At 65.1% G+C, this 19,112-nt stretch overlaps 6 protein-coding genes across 6 annotated transcripts; 4 read left to right on the forward strand and 2 right to left on the reverse strand.

Moving 5' to 3' along the window:
- Positions 1–4,360: 4,360 nt before the first annotated feature.
- On the reverse strand, positions 4,361–6,179 carry EMIHUDRAFT_199820 (hypothetical protein; the record flags this gene model as incomplete). Its single annotated transcript, XM_005793809.1, has 3 exons — positions 4,361–5,538; positions 5,616–5,694; positions 5,892–6,179. The coding sequence occupies 3 exons, from the start codon at positions 6,177–6,179 to the stop codon at positions 4,361–4,363; spliced, it is 1,545 nt and encodes a 514-aa protein (XP_005793866.1).
- A 1,057-nt stretch (positions 6,180–7,236) lies between these two features.
- On the forward strand, positions 7,237–8,628 carry EMIHUDRAFT_54014 (hypothetical protein; the record flags this gene model as incomplete). The annotated part of the gene is made up of 4 exons (XM_005793810.1): positions 7,237–7,428; positions 7,500–7,993; positions 8,061–8,225; positions 8,409–8,628. Coding segments are annotated over 4 exons (1,071 nt in total), but the record flags the coding sequence as incomplete, so codon positions are not given.
- Positions 8,629–12,287: 3,659 nt separating this feature from the next.
- EMIHUDRAFT_433367 (hypothetical protein) lies at positions 12,288–13,235 on the forward strand. Its single transcript, XM_005793811.1, has 2 exons — positions 12,288–12,786; positions 12,897–13,235. The coding sequence occupies exons 1-2, from the start codon at positions 12,307–12,309 to the stop codon at positions 13,038–13,040; spliced, it is 624 nt and encodes a 207-aa protein (XP_005793868.1). The 5' UTR covers positions 12,288–12,306; the 3' UTR covers positions 13,041–13,235.
- A 2,357-nt stretch (positions 13,236–15,592) lies between these two features.
- EMIHUDRAFT_199825 (hypothetical protein) lies at positions 15,593–16,263 on the forward strand (the record flags this gene model as incomplete). Its single annotated transcript, XM_005793812.1, has 3 exons — positions 15,593–15,695; positions 15,934–15,996; positions 16,073–16,263. 3 exons carry the CDS (start codon positions 15,593–15,595, stop codon positions 16,261–16,263), a joined length of 357 nt encoding a protein of 118 aa, XP_005793869.1.
- A 1,014-nt stretch (positions 16,264–17,277) lies between these two features.
- EMIHUDRAFT_433368 (hypothetical protein) lies at positions 17,278–18,745 on the forward strand. Its single transcript, XM_005793813.1, has 4 exons — positions 17,278–17,892; positions 18,093–18,155; positions 18,223–18,375; positions 18,458–18,745. The coding sequence occupies exons 1-4, from the start codon at positions 17,407–17,409 to the stop codon at positions 18,551–18,553; spliced, it is 798 nt and encodes a 265-aa protein (XP_005793870.1). The 5' UTR covers positions 17,278–17,406; the 3' UTR covers positions 18,554–18,745.
- Positions 18,746–18,886: 141 nt separating this feature from the next.
- EMIHUDRAFT_631903 (hypothetical protein) lies at positions 18,887–19,112 on the reverse strand (the record flags this gene model as incomplete). Its single annotated transcript, XM_005793814.2, has 1 exon — positions 18,887–19,112. A coding segment is annotated over one exon (226 nt), but the record flags the coding sequence as incomplete, so codon positions are not given.

Genomic DNA, 19,112 nt, shown 5'->3' on the forward strand with positions numbered 1-19,112 from the left:
TAGCCTCGAGAGTGCCAGCAGCCAATCCGAGGCGACGCGCATTGATTGCGCCAGAAGCGTGCACACGTTGGAAGGACACCTTCCTACTGGCCGTACGATCAGACAGGTCGTCACTGAATGCTTGATACTAAGGCCGCGAGCTATGCAGGTGATCAATTGTGCAGCAGGGCACGGTCAGCAGCGCCGACAGGCTGTCGCAAGGCGTGATAGCATGGCCGCAATACGCCGAATTCCCATGAACAAGTAAAAAATCGCGCGAAAAAAGAAAAAAATCTCGAAAAATCGGCGCCTGCGGCGGGCCGTGGGACCCCATCTCCCCCCCGCATGGGTACCCTCTAGGGCCCCCGCGCCCCCCCAGAGGGCGAGGGCCGCGGATGGCGCACGCGTTCGCGTGGGAGGCGGGGTGAGGTGCCGCAATGCCAGCAGACGTTTACCTTACCTTACCTTACCTTAGATGGACCGCCAGATTAGGCCTCGCGGCCGCGTCTCCCGCGCGCAAAGAGCAAGTTTTCGCAGTGGCCTAGAGCGTGTAGATGCGTTGTGTGAGAGACGAGTCAGTGCGCGAAAAAGGGCGCAAGAGCCTAAGGCCTCGTCGGCGGCGAAAGTAGCCAGAGCCACGTACTAGTGGCAGCAAGCCTGTAGGGGCGGGCCGGTCACTGTCAACTCGGCGAGCCGCAAGCATTCACCTTCTTCTCGCAATCTCTTGGGCACCCAGCAATGCCCCAAGCGCTCCACGTCGGAGCGTCTAGGAGGCTGCATCTCTCGGAGCTCTAAGCCGGGCATCTCGGCGGAATCTCACCCATCTGCTCGCCGCCCGAGCACCAATCGGCGGAGGCATCGTACAGCTGGTGGCCTGTTCACGCGTCGTCTTCTGTGAAGAGGCGCATTCGACGAGGGCGGAGGAGCCACACAGCCGGCAGCGACCGGAGCGGCGTAGCAGTGCAAGCAGGCGGCCGTACCCCAGGAACGTCGCATTGTCTGGCGCCCACTTGAGAGAGAGGTGGACCTACGTGCTGAATACGCCGACATGAGGGCGGGAAGACGGTATTGTGCAGCGTATTCAGAGCACCGCGTGAACACGATGAATAGGAATTACAGCGGAATACGGGTGAACACAGCGGAATACGTGTCCTCTCGGGCGCTGGTTGGGATACAAGAGTACGTATTCCGCTTCTAGGGAGGTGGACCTCGAGGGCGAACTGGTCGACGGTGGCGAAGAAGAGCGGGTTGTGGGCCACCGTGTCGGCGTACAGCGAGTACTCGCAGCCCTCGCAATCCATCTTGAGCACTGCCTATTCACAGCTAGAGGTGTGAAGAGACGCTGTTCACAGCCTCCTCGCAGTCCATCTTGAGCACTGCCAGTGGCGCCGCCGGCGCATCGACGCCGCCGCCGCGGCCTCCTCCCGTCACCCTCCTCCCGACAGCCTCCGTCGGCCCGACCGCTCTGCGGAGCTCAGCGCTGCCAGGCGGGCGCAAGCGGTGGGATGGGCGATCGCCTAAAAGACATGTCTCGGACATGACCTGGACGTGTCCTGGACATGCCTCGCGGTGGGACGGGCGATCGCCCCCGCGTATCAACACCTCGAGATTGCGGGAGAAGACCGCCTCGTCCGCGAACCTACGGGAGGGGGCTGTGAGGCTCTGGGACGCTTTCGAGAGGGCTCCGAGACGGCCAACGAAGCAAGGGACATGATGTCGGTGAGTCTCTCGCAGCCGCTAGCCTCTCTCGGCTAGACCTCCTGGCTAGATGTCGTCTATATCTCGGCAAGATCACAGATCGCGACCAGATTGCAGCCCGATCACAGATCGCGGACATATTGCAGCCAGATCGCGGCTAGATCGCGGCTGGTGCAGATCTCTGCCAGCTCTCTAAGCTCGGCGAACCTCTCAGCGGTCGCGAGCCGAGTCAGGAAGGACGGACCAACAGTCCGCCAGCCCGCACCAATCCGCGGCTCCGGCAGCAGTGCAGCGAGGCTGCAGTTCGGCCGCATGCGAGGCGAGGCGCCCGGCCCGCACATCAGGCGAGGCGTGCTCGCCGGCGCCGCCCAGGGCTTGAAGAAGACGTTCGGGCCGAGGCGCGGCGGGTGGCGCACCGTTGGATCGCACGCCACCACGCGGCATCCCGTCCGGTTGGCGAGCTCGAGCTCGAACCAGTAGTTACGCTCCACCCCGTAGCTCACAACTGTGCACGCGCCGGCCTCGTACTCTGCATGGCAGAGCACGTGGACGCCGTATGTGCTCCCGCCGTGCCCACGGCCAACCCTCATCCGCTCGCACGACGGCAAACCAGCCTGCTTCCGGCGCAGCCGCAGGTCGATGGCCTCGCCGGTGGCGATTAGCGCTTCGAGTGCTTCCGAGTCGGTGACTGGCGCGTACGATGCCATGTACATGCGGCCTCGACGGAGCTTGCCAGGACACTCACAGGACACACAGAGGCGACCATACGTGAGTGCCGTCCTGTTCAGACCGTCATCACTTTGATCATGGTCGGATCATGGTCCGATCACGGTCGGAACAGATGGGGCCCGTGGTGACGGCCCTATTTCCGGACCTTGATCCTTTCGTGATCAGCCCATGTTCCGACCATACTCGAACCTATGTTCCATCCGTGATCGGCACATGGTCTGACCATGTTCGAAGAAGCGGCCCCGGCCCAGGCCCCGGTCGCCCCGGCCGCGACGGAGGCAACGCTCGACGACGAAGACGACGATGCCTCCGGCCCGTCCATACTCCTCCGTGCCGCGGCCGAGATGATTGTAGACGAGGCGGAACGCAACCGCCACATTGACGCAGCCGAGGCGCTGCTCGGGCTAATTCCGACTGTGGACCTGGAGACCAGCGTCATGGGCGTTGGCGGCGAAGGAGAGGAGCCTGCCAATGAGGTCGGTGCTGGCGGCCCTGGGCCCGTAAATGGCGAGCCAGACGCCGGCCCATCACCGGGAAGGGAGGCGCCGAGGCTTGGCGCGAGGCGTGCCTGGCATGTGAAATTTGTGCTCCGGGGTGTACTTGATGGTAGGGTGTTGTCCTCCCAAGATCTGCTCAGAGTCTCGGTCATCGAAGCCGTAAGAGGTGTACTCTTGGAACTTCATGACAACCTTACTCGACCCATCTGTGATGCCGAGCTCATTTGGGGTGAACGTCGCCCAGCAGGTCTCCTCGCCGACTTCGTGGGAGCCGGAGTAGTGCAACTCACAAGTGCCTATCGGTGGCTGCGGCTTGGGGACGACGTGGACCGGGATCTGGATCGATTTCGGAGAGTCGGCCGCGCCGTCCAGAGTGACCGTGCACCTGTAATAGCCGTCCACCCCAACGGTGGCGGTGCTCTGCGCCCGCACGAAGCATTAGTCGTCGCGCGGACTGGTGAACACGTTGTCAGACTTGGTGAATTTAAACGTGGCGCCGTCGGTGGTCTGCTTGTCGTTGCTCCGCGCACACCTAATGCCGGTCGAGGACTGCCCGACATAGAAGGACAGAGAGTCGAGAGGTGCGGCCCGTCCCAGCCGTCTCGTGTTGAGAGGCGTGGGTGGGGCGGTCAGAGTAGGGGCCGCAGAACGTCCAGGGGAGGTGGACGCGGACCTCAACCCGCTGCCCGTCACCGTCCGCGTGGGGACGGCCGTCGACGTCGTCGGGCTCGCGGGGCGGTGCTCGGCTAAACCAGACCAGGCGGTCCGGCGCCGCGACTCCTTTCTTACGGCGGCTCGACTCCTTGTTTAGGCCGAAGACGATCACGGGCTTCCAGACGCACACCACGCCCGTGCTGCTGGCCATCGGCGAGCGTGCCGAGCTCGCGACGGACGAGTACCTGCCGCTCACCTCGGTGCTCGAGGGCGTGGTCATCCTCAAAAAGAACCCAGAGTTCGAGGGGCAGTGAGGAAGCACGGCGAGGCGCGGTAAGACGCGGCGCATGCGTGGCGAGGCGGGGGGGGAGGGGGGGGATGCCGCCCACACGCCACACGCACACCCACAGGTGCCACCTCGCCTCGGGAGCCCCGCCGCGACTTGCCATTTCGCGCCGCCAAAAGGAACCGTCTCTGGCGTCCAACGAGCTTTTTTGTATTGAAGAGATTCTGACGTCTGTCATCAGTGACACGAGCGGTGTCCCTTCTGACCTCCCGCGTCCCGGATGAGGGGATGACCTGGCAGCTGGCTGCTCCCGTCAGGAAGCGGAGAAGCGCGTCCACCGCCGGCGCTCCCGGCGGCGCGCGCTCTCCGTGAAATTCACACCCAGAATATCTCGGCCATGCCACACGCCGGCCCGCTCGTCTCGCCCCGCCGGGTGCGGAGTCGGCTCCGCGGATGACTAAGATATAACGTTACGTATCTACCGCCTACCGGGAACTGATTCAAGATAAGAGTAACTCTACCATCTTTGCGAGGCGGCGCCTTGCACGCAGATTAATCGCTCGGCGGGGCACAAAGCATTCTCACCCAACACGTGCGTGGTGCCCGTTCTCCGGAGCTCTGTCGCCACCTCAGAGGGCACGCGCCCCTTGTGGCAGTTGAGGTGCAGCTCGATCGGCCAGACTCCCACGCGAGTCTGAGTTGTCGTACTGCCATTGGCCAGCGCTCGCCGAGCGGCTTGCATGAAGGCGAGCTGGCTGCGGCTCTCCTCTGCGGCTGCGACGTCGGCCGCGTAGCGAGCTGTGGCAACGCGGAAGAGCAAGGCATCGTTGGTCGTGTACAGAGAAAATGCATCCTGTACGTGCTGCTTCATAATCGCTTCGTTGAGGACCTTTTCGGAGCCGGCGTTTGAGTTGCACGAAGGCAAGCGAGCAGAGAGGGGTCCCGGTGCGCCCTCACTGTGCGAGGCGGGCAAGTAGACACCGATACGCGCCATCAGAAACCAGAGAAACTCGTTGAGTCGCGCGCTCGGTGCCACGTAGTCGTAGGCCGCTAATAGCTGCGCGTAATGCAGCGGAGTTGAGAGGTTGAGGGTGGAGCTGATCCCGCTATTCAGCCACCGGCTCTGCCGATCCGGGTTTTGGGCTAGCCACAGAGCGAGGTCGTCGGCGAGCAACGTGGCATTCCTCCGCACGCTCGAGGTGCGAGAGAGCGATGGAACCACACCAAGCCCGCCGTCGAGCCGAAAGTATCGGTATGCAGACCGCTGAAGAGACTTTGGCTCACGCACCACCGTCACGACCTGGAGCATGCATGAAGCGTCGCGATACATCTTGCGGAGCTGCGGCAGGTGCGACAGGAAGAGCCGCATGTCACGGCCGTGAGGGTGATAGGAGTGGTAGATGTGCGTGCGGTGCCACGAGGGCAGCAAGGTCGGGACCTTGTGCCTCTGAAACCGCAGGCCCAAGATGGCGTGGAGCACATCGTTTGGGAAGTGGTGACTAATGGAATGTGTCGCAACGTAGGACCCCTCCGAGACCGCGCTCCAGTTCTTGCCAATCATACGTCCACTCACATTGACCTCGGGCGGCCTAGCGTTCGCAAGCGCCCAAAACAGATCGTCGACGGTGGTACCGCCCGTCTTTGGGATGTGACCAAAGACGGTGAGCGAGCATGTGCCGGCGTCGGAGCGAACGCCTTTCAGCGTCGGATGAAGATATCGTCGTTCGGCGGCGCTCATCACGAGCGGCACTGAGGTAAGAGGCAGCGTTAACCAGCGGGCGGCGGCGCTTTCAAGGTGCCTTGTTTCATGTTTGCCCGGTCGGCCGTTGCATTCGGGGTTTTCTTCTTGTTCTCCAGAAGAAAAAAAAGTTGTCGGTTCGGCACCGGGCACCGCCTCGGTACACTCTGCCTGCGGGCCGACGTTCACATTTCGACTTTTTGTTCTTTCCTGCTCCCCGCGCGCTCTCTCTCTCTCATGCTCTCTCTCTTTCTCACGACGGCACCTCCTCCTCCCCCTCCCCCTCCTCGCCCCCGCCCCCTCTCTGCACTCTCCAAAAGTCGACCGCCACGTCCTTGCTCGGCTGCCGGTGGTGCTTGTACATTCTGGGGATCTCGAACCGCAGCTCCGCCACCACGGAGGCCTCGCCGCCGGCCTCGGCCGCCTTTTTCGCGATGAACGGGCGGGTGGAGGTCTTGTGCAGCGAATAGACCGCGCCGCCGGGCCGGCAGAGCCGCAGCCCCGCCTGCAGAAACGCCACGTCCGCGCCGTGCGACTCGCTTCGCGTCCTCTTGTAAGGACGATCAGGGACACAGGGGAAGGGGAGCGGGGAGCGCATCCCGTAAAAAGAAAGAAAACAGACAGCCCAAGGGAGGGATGGGAGGACGGCACGCCGCCACCACACAGGGATTTTAAGAAGAGGGGTGTGGTGCGCTAGCCGTCGCATCCCGTATAAATAAATAGAGCAGTCATCTCCAGGGAGAGATGGGCGACGCATCCCGTGCCCAGTGTTGTGCGGGGTGTAAAATTCTTTTCGCAGACCCGGCACGGCGTGACAGGCGCCCCAGGCGCCCAGGCGCACTGAAACACCTCGGGAGCCGCCAAGAGCGGCCAGCCTTCGCACCTATCGGACCTCTGCCATGGCCCTCACCTGCGGCCGAGCCGCCCTCGCGCTGCTCGCCGTCTACGTGGCGATCCTCTCGCACACGCTGCTCGAGCTCTTCTACCCGTCGCCGTGCCGCGGTGCCGCCTGTCTGCAGCCGCTGCTGCGCAGCGGCGCCGCCGTCGACCTGCAGGCGCACATCGACGGGCGGCTCGTCTGGAGCGCAGCCGGTGTGAGCAGCGGCGCAGGCCTCGAGGACGTCGCGTTTGCGGTCCCGGTCCCGGCCGAGGTGCGGCTGGGCAGTCGAGAGGAGCTGCATCTCGACTTCTCCATCGCGCTCGCCGGTCAGCAGCAGCCCATCGCGCACGCCCGGGCGCTCCTCTGCGCGCGCCGCCAGCCGCGACGCCGCAGCACCGCCCGCATGCTGCTCGCCGAGCCAGCCGTCTCCTCCACGCCTGGCTCCGCCACTTCCGACTCTGCCGCCGCCGCCGTCCCCGCCGCCTTCGCTTCCAGCGAGCAGAGCGGCGTCGCCGTTTCCAGCGAGCAGAGCGCCGCCTCCGTATCCAGCGAGCAGAGCGGCATCGCCGTTTCCAGCGAGCAGAGCGGCGTCGCCGTTTCCAGCGAGCAGAGCGGCGTCGCGCCGCCCAACGAGCGGGGCGAGGTGCCGCACTACCTCTATGCGGCGGCGAGCCTCGAGCTGCGGCTGGTTGCCGACGAGACGCCGCACGCCGGGCCGGTGCTGCCGAGCGACGGGGCCCAGGTCGCGAACGGCGTGGACTGGTCTCGGCGCGTGTACGCGCCTCGGCTCTACGTCGACGAGCTCGGCCTGCTGGGCAAGCACGCGCTGCCTCTCTCGAGCGACGTGGGCAAGGAGCCTCCTCGGCTGCGGCTGCGGCTGCTGCCCATCTCCCTCGGTCGGTACCGCGCCACGCGCCAGCTGCACACGGCGCTTGGCGCGCTGCAGGCGGCCAGCGGGATGGAGGCAGTTTGACGCGCTGCGCGAGCTGTGCCTTCCCCCCTGAGCCTTCTCTGAACCTTCTCTGAACCTTCCTGCAGGCCGAGTTCGACGAGCTACGCGAGCTGCTCTCCGAGAAGCGCCTCTACCGCTTCGCGCTGATGCAGCTGATCGGGCTGCTCCACGTCGTCTTTGACGCGCTCGCCTTCCGGAACGACGTCGGCTTCTGGAAGGGGCGGGAGGACCTGAGGGGCCTGTCCTCGCGCGGCGTCATCTTCAACGCGGGCTCCACGCTCGTCATCTTCCTCTACCTGCTCGACGGCGACGGCGTCAACTCGATCGTCCTCGCTACCTACGCCTTCTCCACCGCCCTCGAGCTTTGGAAGCTGACCAAGGTGGTTGCGATGCGGCGGCGGGCGCGCGGCGCGGCCGGCGGCGCCGGCGGCGAGGGCGCGCGCGCCGAGGCGGCGACGGAGCGGTTCGACGAGGTTGCGACGCGGCACTTGACGTGGGGACTCGCGCCGCTGGTCGTCGGCTGGGCGCTGTACGCGCTGCTCCACTACCCGCACGCGTCGTGGCGCGCCGCTTCCCCGCCGTCCTCCCGCCAGCCCCGCCTCCGAGGGGGCGAGTCACCAACCTTGGATTCTGCACCCTCTTGTCAGGTACAGCTGGCTGCTCGGCTCGCTGGCCGACGCGATCTACCTCTTCGGCTTCATCGCGATGACGCCACAGCTCTTCATCAACTACAAGGCGCCGAGAGGAGCCGAGATGGCCCGAGATGGCCCGAGCTCTCCCAAGATCCCCAGATCTTCTTCAGCCACAAGGCGGTTCGCTGCTCAACCCCCCCGCACCCTCCAGGCCTCTGTCCCTCCCAGGGCACCCCCCTTCCCCGTGCCCCTGCCTGCGCCAGACCAGCCCCCTCGCTTCTGCCGTCGCCACGGCGCGCCGAGGAAGTACACACGCCGTTTCGAGGCAGAGCTCCCCCGCCCCCCCTCGCGCCAGATGAAGAGCGTCGCCCACCTGCCGTGGCGCGTCCTCGCGTACAAGGCCTTCAACACCTTCATCGACGACGCCTTCGCGCTGATGGTCGCGATGCCGACCGCCCACCGCGTCGCCTGCTTGCGGGACGACCTCGTCTTCCTCGTCCTCCTCTACCAGCGCCGCCTCTACCCCGTGGACCGGAAGCGCGCCAATGAGTTTGGCATCGCGTACGAGCGGGACGAGGCGGACGTCGCTCCCGCGCGAGGGGAGGGCAGCGCGGGAGATGGGGCCGAGGAGGGGCCTGCTAGAGGGGTGGAAGCGGAGGGCCTGCTAGAGGGGTGGAAGCGGAGGGCGAGGTACCCACCCGCCTCCTCGACCTCCCCACGGAGCTCCTCGTGCGTGTCGTCTCTCGCTGCGACCCCGCCGACATCGCTCGCGTTGCGGCCGTCTCGCACATCTTCCACGCCTCGCTTGCGAAGGAGGGCATCCGCTTGTGGGCGCAAGAGCGCGGCTTCGAGCTGGCGGCGCAGCCAGAGGGCGAGGGCTGTGCCGTGCGGTGGCTGTGTCTCGCTGCCTTGCTGCGCGAGTCCAACCCGCCGGTGAGGGCGTCGACAGGCCGCTCCCACAGCGTCTTCATCGACGGCGAGGGGCGCCTCTCGTCGTGCGGCAGTGAGTGGAGCTACACAGGCCTGCCTCGCCGTCCAGGATTGCTCGGGCACGGCGAGGGGGTGACACGGCTCGACACGCCGACGCGCCTCTCGTCGACGCTGGGCGGCGAGCGCGCCGTGAGCGTGTCGGCTGGAGTCGGCCACACCCTTGCCCTCACCGCTGATGGCGCTGTCTGGAGCTGGGGCGATGGAAACTACGGCCAGCTGGGCCACGGCGACCGGCAGTACCAGCTGCTGCCCAAGAAGGTCGAGGCCTTTGCTGGTCAGCACGTCGTCGCCGTGTCGGCTGGAGATAGCCACAGCCTCGCCATCACCGCTGACGGCGCTGTCTGGAGCTGGTGCCAGGGAGCCTGGGGCCAGCTGGGCCACGGCGACAAGCAGCCCCAGTGGCTGCCGAAGAAGATCGAGGCCTTTGCTGGCCAGCGCGTCGTCGCTGCGTCGGCTGGAGCGCAGCACAGCCTCGCCCTCACCGCCGACGGAGCCGTCTGGAGCTGGGGCTGGGGAGGCGATGGCGTGCTGGGCCACGGCGACCGGGAGGACCAGCTGCTGCCAAAAAGGGTCGAGGCCTTTGCGGGTCGGCGCGTGGTCGCTGTGTCGGCTGCAGACCGCCACAGCCTCGCCCTCGCCGCCGACGGAGCCGTCTGGAGCTGGGGCGAGGGAGGGTCGAAGGGAGGGGAAGGCTGGCTGGGCCACGGCGGCGGGCAGCGCCAGCTGCTGCCGAAGAAGGTCGAGGCTTTGGCTGAACAGCGTGTCCTCGCAGTGTCGGCTGGAGCGGCGCACAGCCTCGCCCTCACCGCCGACAGCGCCGTCTGGAGCTGGGGCTGGGGAGCTTGTGGCCAGCTGGGCCACGGCGATCAGCAGAGCCGGCTGCTGCCGAAGAAGGTCGAGGCCTTTGCTGACCAGAATGTCATCGCTGTGTCGGCTGGAGTTCGCCACAGCCTCGCCCTCACCGGCGATGGGGCCGTCTTTACTTGGGGCAAGGGCGACACCGGCTGCCTAGGACACGGAGCTGACCTGTCGAAGCAGCTGCTGCCCAAGAAGGTCGAGCGATAGCCGATAGAGTCCTAGACCGGGAAACCGATGAGCAGAGATTTTGCTGGTCAGCAAAAGTTTTCAGTAAAAATGTTCACCAATCAAAAGGTCGAAACCGAACCCGCCGCGAATTCTTTTTGAGTATGGGCGGCCTTTGCACGGCGGAGGAGGCGGAGGGGGACGGAGGCTCGCCGTCGGGGTTGGTCGGCGCTCGAGGCGGCTGTTGTGATGGAGTGCCGCCGTATCGACGCGGGCGGTTGGGGGGGGGGGTGCAGCGCTCGCTGGCTGGAGCTCGACGCGATCGCGGCGCGGATGCGTCGCGATCTCGGCGATCCTAACCCGGGCGCTTACCCTGTCACGCTGTTCTTGTCGAGGCCAGAGGGTCTGGGTGCACGCGGGGCGGCCGCGGAGGCGGCGTTTAGGCGGCTCTCGATCGAGGAGCGTGACGAGGTGGTCGCGGCGCTCGTGGCGGAGTTCAAGGCGGGGGAGCGGAAGGAGTTGTGCGGCTGGCATGCCGGGCGTGGGGTCCGGGCGTGGTCTGCTCCGTTCCCAGGGTGGGAGGATTGGGTGAGGGAGGGGCGGCTGCTCCTCTGGGAGGAGGACCTGGAGGAGTTGCGGAGCGGTGCTGGCGGGGGAGGGGGCGGGAAGTCCCGCCACGAACGCCGGCGGGGGGCGCGGCGGGAGCGACGGGGGGGGGGGGGGGGAGGGGAGCTTCTATTAGAAGCCGTCGTCCGCGCTTTGCCTGTTGTGTGAATCGTGCGTGTGCTGTGGCGTAGCGATAGTCCCCGCCGTAGGACGGTATGCGGCGATCGCCGCCCACCACCCTGCCCCCCCTGGTATGCCATCGACCCGTGCAGCTGCTGCTGTTCGAGTCGTTCGGCGGGTTCGGGAGGGGGGTCCGTGAGATCCTCTGGAAGGCGGCGGACGTGCTACAGAACAAGCTGACGCGGGCCCAATACCTCGATGAGGTGACTTGGACCACTAAGAATTGGCTGGGGCTGCAGAAGCAGCGTATCTCAGTCGTTCTTCACACGGCAATCGCAGAGCAGGTTGTGAATGAGCTTGCCTGTGGCGGGGGTGGGCGGGTGCACGGAGCTAAGTGCCTCGCCACCCTCGCAGGAGTCGCTTAGGCGGCTCCCGTGGTGTACCTGTGTTAGTGCCAGTGCGCGCCAGTCCCGTGCCCATAAATAAATAAATAGAGCAGTCATCTCCAGGGAGAGATGGGCGACGCACACGAACACAGTCCCGTGCCCAGTGTTGTTGGAGCCGTAGTCCTTTTCACCACCCAAGACAGCTTGGAGAGCTCCCGGTAAGGCTACATTTCGTAACGATCGTCGCTATTGGCCATCTGCCTCCTGCAGCCTCTGTTGGGGCGGAATGCGCGGGGTTTTCGGCGCAATGCCTCCGGCTAGTACACGGTACTGCTCTGCCGCAAACTCTCCTGCGCTCGCGTGACGTGTGGGGCACACGCACTGCGCTCGAAAGTCGCAATTTGGCAATAGGCGCTCGAGCCGGCGCGCAGTGGAGGGGGCGCCGCGCAGGGGGATCGGGGGGGTGCGAGAGGGGGCGTGGGTCGGGCGCGCACCGGCCGGCTCCGGGAGCGGCCGTCACGTCGAAGAGGGGACCTGGTGCTGCTCGAATGACGACGCATGCCGCTCTGCTGCGCCGCCGATAGCCCCTCTTCCGAGCCGGCGCGTGGCGGCGAGCCGCGGCCAGTATCGCTGGTGCGGTGGAGGCGGCAGCTTGCATCGGCCGGCAGCGGGTGCGGCCATCACGTCGATGAGGGGGGGTTGTCGGCGACTCGTGTGGCTCGAGGCCTACGCTGACCGCCCAAGCCCTACTGCCGATCCAGCGCCTGGCGTTTGGGGCGAGCCGCGGTCGTCGTCGCTGATGGTATATGGCGGCGGCGGCGGCGGCTCGCCCTTCCCTCCGGCCGCAATTCCGATCCCGCCGCGCGGGAGTTGGCGCGCCCACCGCGGCACGGCGTGGCTGCGCATACTGCATACACCTTACGCCCTTTCTCCTCAACGGCTATCCGTGCTTGCTGTGCCCCTGCGTGGTGTGTTTCAAGTTCTTACAACCCAAGGTGATAGAGGGCAAAAAGATCGATTGCGCTCTTGCCGATCCGCACCTACCTAGGCTCTTGGGTGGCGCGCCCCAGCTCTTCACAGCGAACCTGGTTTTTGGGCTTGCGCTTCTCGCGCCGAGCTCGACGAGAGTGACGAGAATGCCTGCGCGCGGTGGTCGCTGGCGCCTGCCGACCCTGCTGTGCCTGGCGCCGCTGCTGCTCGCTCCGGCGGATGCGCTCGCGGCCGGCGGCTGGTCGAGCCGTCCCGCTCGCGCCGCGCTGCGCACGCGGATGCTTCGGGCGAGCGAGCCTGCCGGCGGAGAGCCGGGCCCAGGGGCTGCTGCTGGCGGTGCGGCGAGCGATGCGGACGCGGGGATGGGGCTGGTCGGGCGAGAGGCGCCCGACTTGGAGGGGCTCGACTTCGAGGCGCGGCTGCAGGTGCTCGCCAAGCAGTACGAGAATGTGGTGCCGGTGGACCCAAAGGTGCAGGAGGAGGAGGACAAGCTCGCGCCGGCGCGCGAGTGGGACGACGACGAGAAGTTCTGGAAGCCCGACTTTTGGACGGCCGTCTTCGAGGACGTCAAGGACGTCGAGTACCCTTCCATCAAGAAGGTGACGCAGACGCTCTTCATCTCGCAGGCGTGCACGCCTCCCACGCCCATGCGCCCACCCCCGGGGACGCGGTGGCGCTGGGTGCCGCGCCCTCGCCGCGACGTCTCGCCCACCCGCGCGCGGCGTGGCGGGCGCAGGTCGCCTTTGTGGTTGTGATTGTGCTGGTGCTCGTCTTTGACGCCCTCGCCGACGCCACCATCCGGTCAGTGCTGCTGGGCGACGACTTCTCCATCACGATGGACAAAATCCTGAAAACCGCCGGCAAGACGCAGCCCATGTGAGCCCACGGCCGCCGCGCGAGCGGGCGGGGCGGGGCGGCGTGGAGAGCTGACGCTGAGCGCGGTCTGTCACGCATCAGTGGCGACTGCCAACCTCTGCTACCGACGTACTAGCACCGCACTCGAGTCCCCTCCTTCGGCGTGCCGGAATGGAATACGTGTGTCTGCCTTTCGCGCTATTGAAATCCATTCACAGCAGCGGTCCCCACGCCCCCGCCTGCTGTGCGGAGGCTCGCTTGGAGAAAAGCACTCTCGGTTTGGCCAAAGTACAGGTTTCGATCCCCGGGCCACCGCAAATTTTGATCAGCAAATTTCGAGGAGCGGCCGCAAATTTTGAGGTAGATTTTGATTGTCAAAACGTGTCCGTCTTGGCACAGGATAGAGCATATAGGCGGCGAACACCCAGGTGCGCAGGGACATCGCGACTCCATTCGTGGATAAAGCAGACACCAGACCTCGGTTTCCCATAGGGTTTCTGATGCGGTTTCCCATGGCGGTTTCCCATAGCCGAAAACCCACGGGTCGGTCGGTTTCTGCGGCGCGCTCTGTTTTTTCTGGGATCTGTTTTCTGGGACACCCGCCTCGATTTCCCGTGGGATCTGCCTGTGGGTCTGGTTTCTGCGGTGTGAATACATCTCCCGCTTCGTCCTAATGAGCTCATTCCGGCCAATGAACAGGTGACCACCATCCGAATTTTTTTCAAGTGGGAACAGCAAAAAGCGGCATGCATTCTGGACTGCGTTCTGGTTTCTGGTTTCTGCTCCGACTGGTGATGAGTGTTACAAGCTGAGGTTGTCAACGCCGGGTGAGGGTAAATCTCGGCACGGATCGGCACGTGTGGTAGCGTGCGATGAGGCCTTGCCAGCTCCTGGTGGTGCCCTCATACAAGATCGCCGCGCGCATTGGCCGCTCCGCCGACGTTGTGATGAGCTTATTTCTGTCTCCAACAGAGTAGATCCAAACACACTATTGATAGATGATAGGTACTTAAAACACTCGCACAACGCCCGCCTTTCACAGCTCAGCCTTTCAGGGCTTGGGCATGACAAGCAACGGCCCCGCCGGTCGGCGTCCGATGCACAAGGCAGCCATGTTGGCTGCCACGGCGTCTCCGCTCGGGATCGCGGCAGCCTGGCGGACCCCGTGAGCCACAAAAGTGCTTGGCAGCGCGGCGCGTCGCCAACCTCGCTTTCGAAGCAAAAACCAGAAACCAGAAACCTAATGCCGGTGGGCTCATCTATCGCGATATTTCGATAAAACCCCTGCTATCGAAAAACCAGAAACCAGAAACCAGACCTACGCGTTCCCCCCAAGGGTTCCTCCCACCCAGAACATGCTGCTGTCTTAGTACTCCCGTTCGACCCATTCGGAATCCGATGAGTTAATGAGGGGTCATTCCGCCGGAATGACCCCTCCGGGGAGATCGTTCACACCTCGAAAAACCAGAACCCAGAGCGTCTGGACCGATATTCCCATGGCCCGGATGTTTTCTGTGGGATGTGGCGAAAAAGCAGAATACAGAGCTCCTCCTCCTAGAAGTCAGACGTTTTCTTGATAGCTGATATGCCAGGGAAGAGCCTGGTATCTCAGTATGTTATATCCTATGATATAACATAGTGGTGTCTGGTTTATCCATACCTCCGCGACTCTGCCCGCTCGCTCGACCCTTTTGCCGCGAGAGGGCGCCGGCCGCGTGTAAGAGGTGGCTGGCGCCCTGAGGCGGCATTTGGTGGCTGGGGAGTGCGGAGAACGCTACTGGCGGCGTGACAGGGCCTCTCTCGATTGCGTGTGCCGCCCATCGGCACGCGGGTGCGCAGACATCGCGACTCTGCCGCTCGCTCGACCCTTTTGCCGCGAGAGGGCGCCGGCCGCGTGTAAGAGGTGGCTGGCGCCCTGAGGCGGCAATTGGTGGCGTGGGGAGTGCGGAGAACGCTACTGGCGGCGCGACAGGGCCTCTCTCCGCTGCGTGCGCCGCCCATCGGCACGCGGGTGCGCAGACATCGCGACTCTGCCCGCTCGCTCGACTCTTTTGCCGCGAGAGGGCGCCGGCCGCGTGTAAGAGGTGGCTGGCGGCCTGAGGCGGCATTTGGTGGCGTGGGGAGTGCGGAACGCTACTGGCGGCGCGACAGGGCCTCTCTCCGCTGCGTGCGCCGCCCATCGGCACGCGGGTGCGCAGACATCGCGACTCTGCCCGCTCGCTCGACTCTTTTGCCGCGAGAGGGCGCCGGACGCGAGCACGTGGAGCACTCGGAGGAGACGGAGTACTCCGAAGTTTGGGGCGCACCCACACACCCACACACCCACGTGGTAATCTTTTACAGTAGGCACAAGTTGGCACAGTACAATGGACTCTGAAGTTTGGGGCACACAACGCACACGCACAACGCACCCACACACCCAGGGGTCTCTACAATGCAACCTCCCAAGCAAGCTCCCAGACATCAAGTGGGAAAGGGGTTCTGCCAGCGAGCACCATGCAGTGGTCTGCGGCTGGGCCCTCATTCAACAGTCAGCGTGGCGCGTCGCCAGAGGGGAGCTTTTCTTCACCCCCTCGCATGCAGCAGGACAGTACGGGGCTCCCACGCGCCACGGTTGGGCCCAAGGCCAAGCGCAGGCCAGCAAGCGCGAGCAACAAAAACAGCACGCTCTATCTATACGGTTTATAATTATCTTACTGTGCCCACACGCGGCCTCAGAGAGAGGGCCAGTCCCCGAACCATGACCACCGACAACATCCATCCATCCACACCATCGTGCCACGACTTGCACGAAGCACTTACCCAATAAGTGCAAGGAAAGTCTGGCCCAGCCACCCATAAGTACTGTATCCTGAAACCGCTGGCTGGGCCTCACGTGACCTCCTCCGCCCCGTCAGAGCTGAGCAGCTGAGTAGCAGGGTCACACCAAAAAAAGTCACAGGCAGAGTCGCTGCAGCAAGGCCTTCTGCTCGCCGCCCACCGTGCCCGCCGAGTCCGACGACCGCACGGTGCTCTCCGCGCCGGCTCACCGTGCTCCACGCCGTGCGTGATCGGCAGGTACGACGGTGGTAAGACTCACACCGACCACCATGGGCGTCGTGCTCAGCAAGGTCTTCGAAAACCTCTCCTCTTGCCGCGAGGCCGCCGCTCCGGCGGCAGAGGCTGACGTCCCGATGGAGCAAGCGCTGAGCGATGCCGAGCTTTCATCAGATCACGAGCACGAGGAGCAGCCGCTGCTCCATGAGTAGCGGCTCCGCGACGACAGTCAACCAGACTCGTGCGCTCGTGAAATGGAAGACAAAGCAGCGGCAGGTCAAGACGCAGGGGCAGCTCGCGGCTGAAATCGGGTGGTCGCCTCCGCAGCTCTCCTTCTTCCTCAATGGGAAGGCATTTGGCGCCCTGCGTGCCTGCGTCTTCGCCTCCACATCCATTTCCAACAAAGCCAAAAAGGCGGTCTACGAGGCGATCGTTCTCTCGACCGTCCTCTACGGCTGCGAGACGTGGAGTTTGACCGAGGAGCTGACCGGCGGCTGCGCTGCATGCATGCCCATCACTTACGAGCAATGTGCCGGGTGTCGCGCAGCCAGGCGTGGGAGCATCACATCTCGACCCAAGAGCTGGGACAGCGGCTGGGGTTGGACTCCATCGAGTTCTACATCGCTCGCCGGCAGCTCCGGTGGCTTGGACACGTCAGCCGTATGCCTTACGAGACGAGGCTCCCTCGCCGCTTGCTCTCGGCGTGGGTGCCCCATCGCCGCCCGATAGGCTCGCCGTCCATGACGTACGGCCGCTCCATCTTCAAGGCGCTCGAGATGTTCCGCATCGACAAGACGCGCTGGCCCGAGCTCGCCGCGAACCGCAGCGCATGGCGCGAGACCTTGCGGACGGGCGTTGCCCCGCCTGCCTTTTGGCCGCCGGCTCCACCGCCGCAGGCCAAGCCCCTGTCGCGCACAAAGCTCCCCCGGAGCAGCGCGCAGCAGACCCAAGCCAATGAATGAGTCGCTCCGCCGGGAGCGTCTCTCATGACAACATACACATACATACATTCATTCATGACTCTCAGTCTACAGTCAGCGCTTTGATCCCAATCACGACACATGTGTGACTCGCCTAGTGTGGAGACGCCGTGTACCGTGGGGCCTTGTTGTCCTAGCACGGGAGTACCCGTGTGGACCGGAGGTAACAGCAGCAGCAGCAACCTGCGGAGGCACCCTCGACGCTGGCGAGGTACTTCAAGCCTGCTGTGAAAACAGCTGACGCAGTCTCGCCGCGGCTCGCCCCAGCATCTCGGGTTGACTCGGCCAGACTAAAACCCCGAGAGGCGTGGGAGTACCTCGCCAGCCTCGAAGTCAACGAGGCCCAACCCTGTGGCTCCTACTGCCTACAACTCGATGTTGCTGCTGTCGCTGCCTCTGTTTCCCTCCGGTTTCGTGCTCCTCAGCGGTGGGGCTCCTCGCTCCTCGCTGGCTCCGCCGCGCACCGGCGCGGCTCTCAGCATGCGCGACGACCAGGCGACCCGGGACGACGCGCCGGGCCAGTCCTTCGACAACGACATGAGCGGCTGGAAGCCGCCGGGAGGCGGCGGCGGCGGCGGCCACGGCCTGGGTGGCGACACCTCGAAGTTTACCACGACCGACTCGCCCGACTTTCTCCCCGAGGAAGGGAGCGAGGAGGCGAAGCTCGCGTCGGGCATCAGCTACACCGACGGGATGATGGGCAGCCAAGCGGACCCGAACCGGAAAAAGTCGACGGGTCCCGAGCTGGCTGGCGCGCTCGACTCGGACCCGGACATCTACGTGCCGGAGGTGGAGGAGGTGGTCGCCGACTCGAGCCTCTTTGTGCTGCCAGAGGCGTCTTGGAAGCTGTCCAAGATGGAGGCGCGCCTCCTCACCTGACCTCTTCTCGCACCCCTCCCTGCGTGCGCGCCCGTCGCCGGCCCACTCGCCGTCCCCGAGCCGCGCAGGTCTAACCCTAACCCTTACCCTAACCCTAACCCTAACCCTAACCCCGAGCCGCGCAGGTCTCTAACCCTAACCCTAACCCTAACCCTAACCCTACCCTAACCCGAGCCGCGCAGGTCTCGCAGACGGACGAGGACCTCGAGTTCAGCTGCTCGGCGACAGAGGGAGGCGCGATGAAGGCGCGCGGAGGCGCACTGCCTCGGCCACGCTGCTCGGAGAGGGCGAGGTCGCTCCGCCGCGTCGCAGGTTGACGTCAAGCCCGTCTGCATGACCTTCGAGGACTACTACTGCGGCTTCACCTCCGACTCGCACCCCGCCTTCTCCGTCTCGCCCGACGCCGGAAAGATGGAGCGGCGGAACGGCCCGCCCACGACCGTGACCGTGACCTGCAACCCGAAGGCGAGCCGCGACGCCCGCGGCCCGGCCGCTGCCCCGTACTCCCGCCCCCGCGACCCGCCCAACCGACCCGCCGCGACCGCAGGGCGCCTCCGGCGCGCTGGTCGGCTACCTCTGCTTCATCCTGCCCGAGGAGAGGGACTTTTCAACCTTTTACAAAGTCACGTGCAACTCGCGGTAGAGGCCGCTCCGCTCGACGGGCTCGTGCTAGGTCCCGGCCCCCGGAAGACAATGCTCATGCATGCATGGCCCTCGTAGGGGCTGCTATCTCTGCTCTTCCGCTCACGCGCAGAGAGCTCTGAGAGCCAGAGTACGTAGCTCTTTTTTGCCGTGTGATAGACCTTTTAAGTTTTATTTGAAGCATTTTAGAGCACACGAAGCAGGAGAAGCCCGCTGGGGCGTGGGGCACGGCTCAGCTTTGTACGGTTCACTGACTGTAAAAAAACCTCGGCGCACGTGTGAACGTCACATCGACGCCGCCTGCCCGCTGCCGTTCGCGTGCTGCGGCGCGGCGTCACCCGCGACCGTGCGACGGCGTCGAGAGTGCCGCGGGGTCGAGGTGGGCGAGGTACTGCACCGCGGCGCGCGCGATCGTGAAGGGCTCCCCCGCCTCCGGCGACCAGAGCTGGTGCGGGTCGACGAAGCGCGCGACGTACTCGAGGTTGGAGTGGAGGCGAGCTGGCCGCGCGCGCAAGATGGCGAGGGCGAGGAGCCGGACGAAGGAGCCGTCGCTGGGCGCG

Source organism: Emiliania huxleyi (assembly GCF_000372725.1).
Source record: "Emiliania huxleyi CCMP1516 unplaced genomic scaffold EMIHUscaffold_10, whole genome shotgun sequence".
NCBI classification, from domain to species: Eukaryota; Haptophyta; order Isochrysidales; family Noelaerhabdaceae; genus Emiliania; species Emiliania huxleyi.

Coding starts and splice junctions, on each gene's coding strand:
- EMIHUDRAFT_433368 (XM_005793813.1), top strand. CDS start 17,407: ATGTTGCTGCTGTCGCTGCCTCTGTTTCCCTCCGGTTTCGTGCTCCTC. Junction 17,893..18,092: donor GGAAGCTGTCCAAGATGGAG/GCGCGCCTCCTC, acceptor CGAGCCGCGCAG/GTCTCGCAGACGGACGAGGA. Junction 18,156..18,222: donor CAGAGGGAGGCGCGATGAAG/GCGCGCGGAGGC, acceptor GCCGCGTCGCAG/GTTGACGTCAAGCCCGTCTG.
- EMIHUDRAFT_433367 (XM_005793811.1), top strand. CDS start 12,307: ATGCCTGCGCGCGGTGGTCGCTGGCGCCTGCCGACCCTGCTGTGCCTG. Junction 12,787..12,896: donor AGACGCTCTTCATCTCGCAG/GCGTGCACGCCT, acceptor TGGCGGGCGCAG/GTCGCCTTTGTGGTTGTGAT.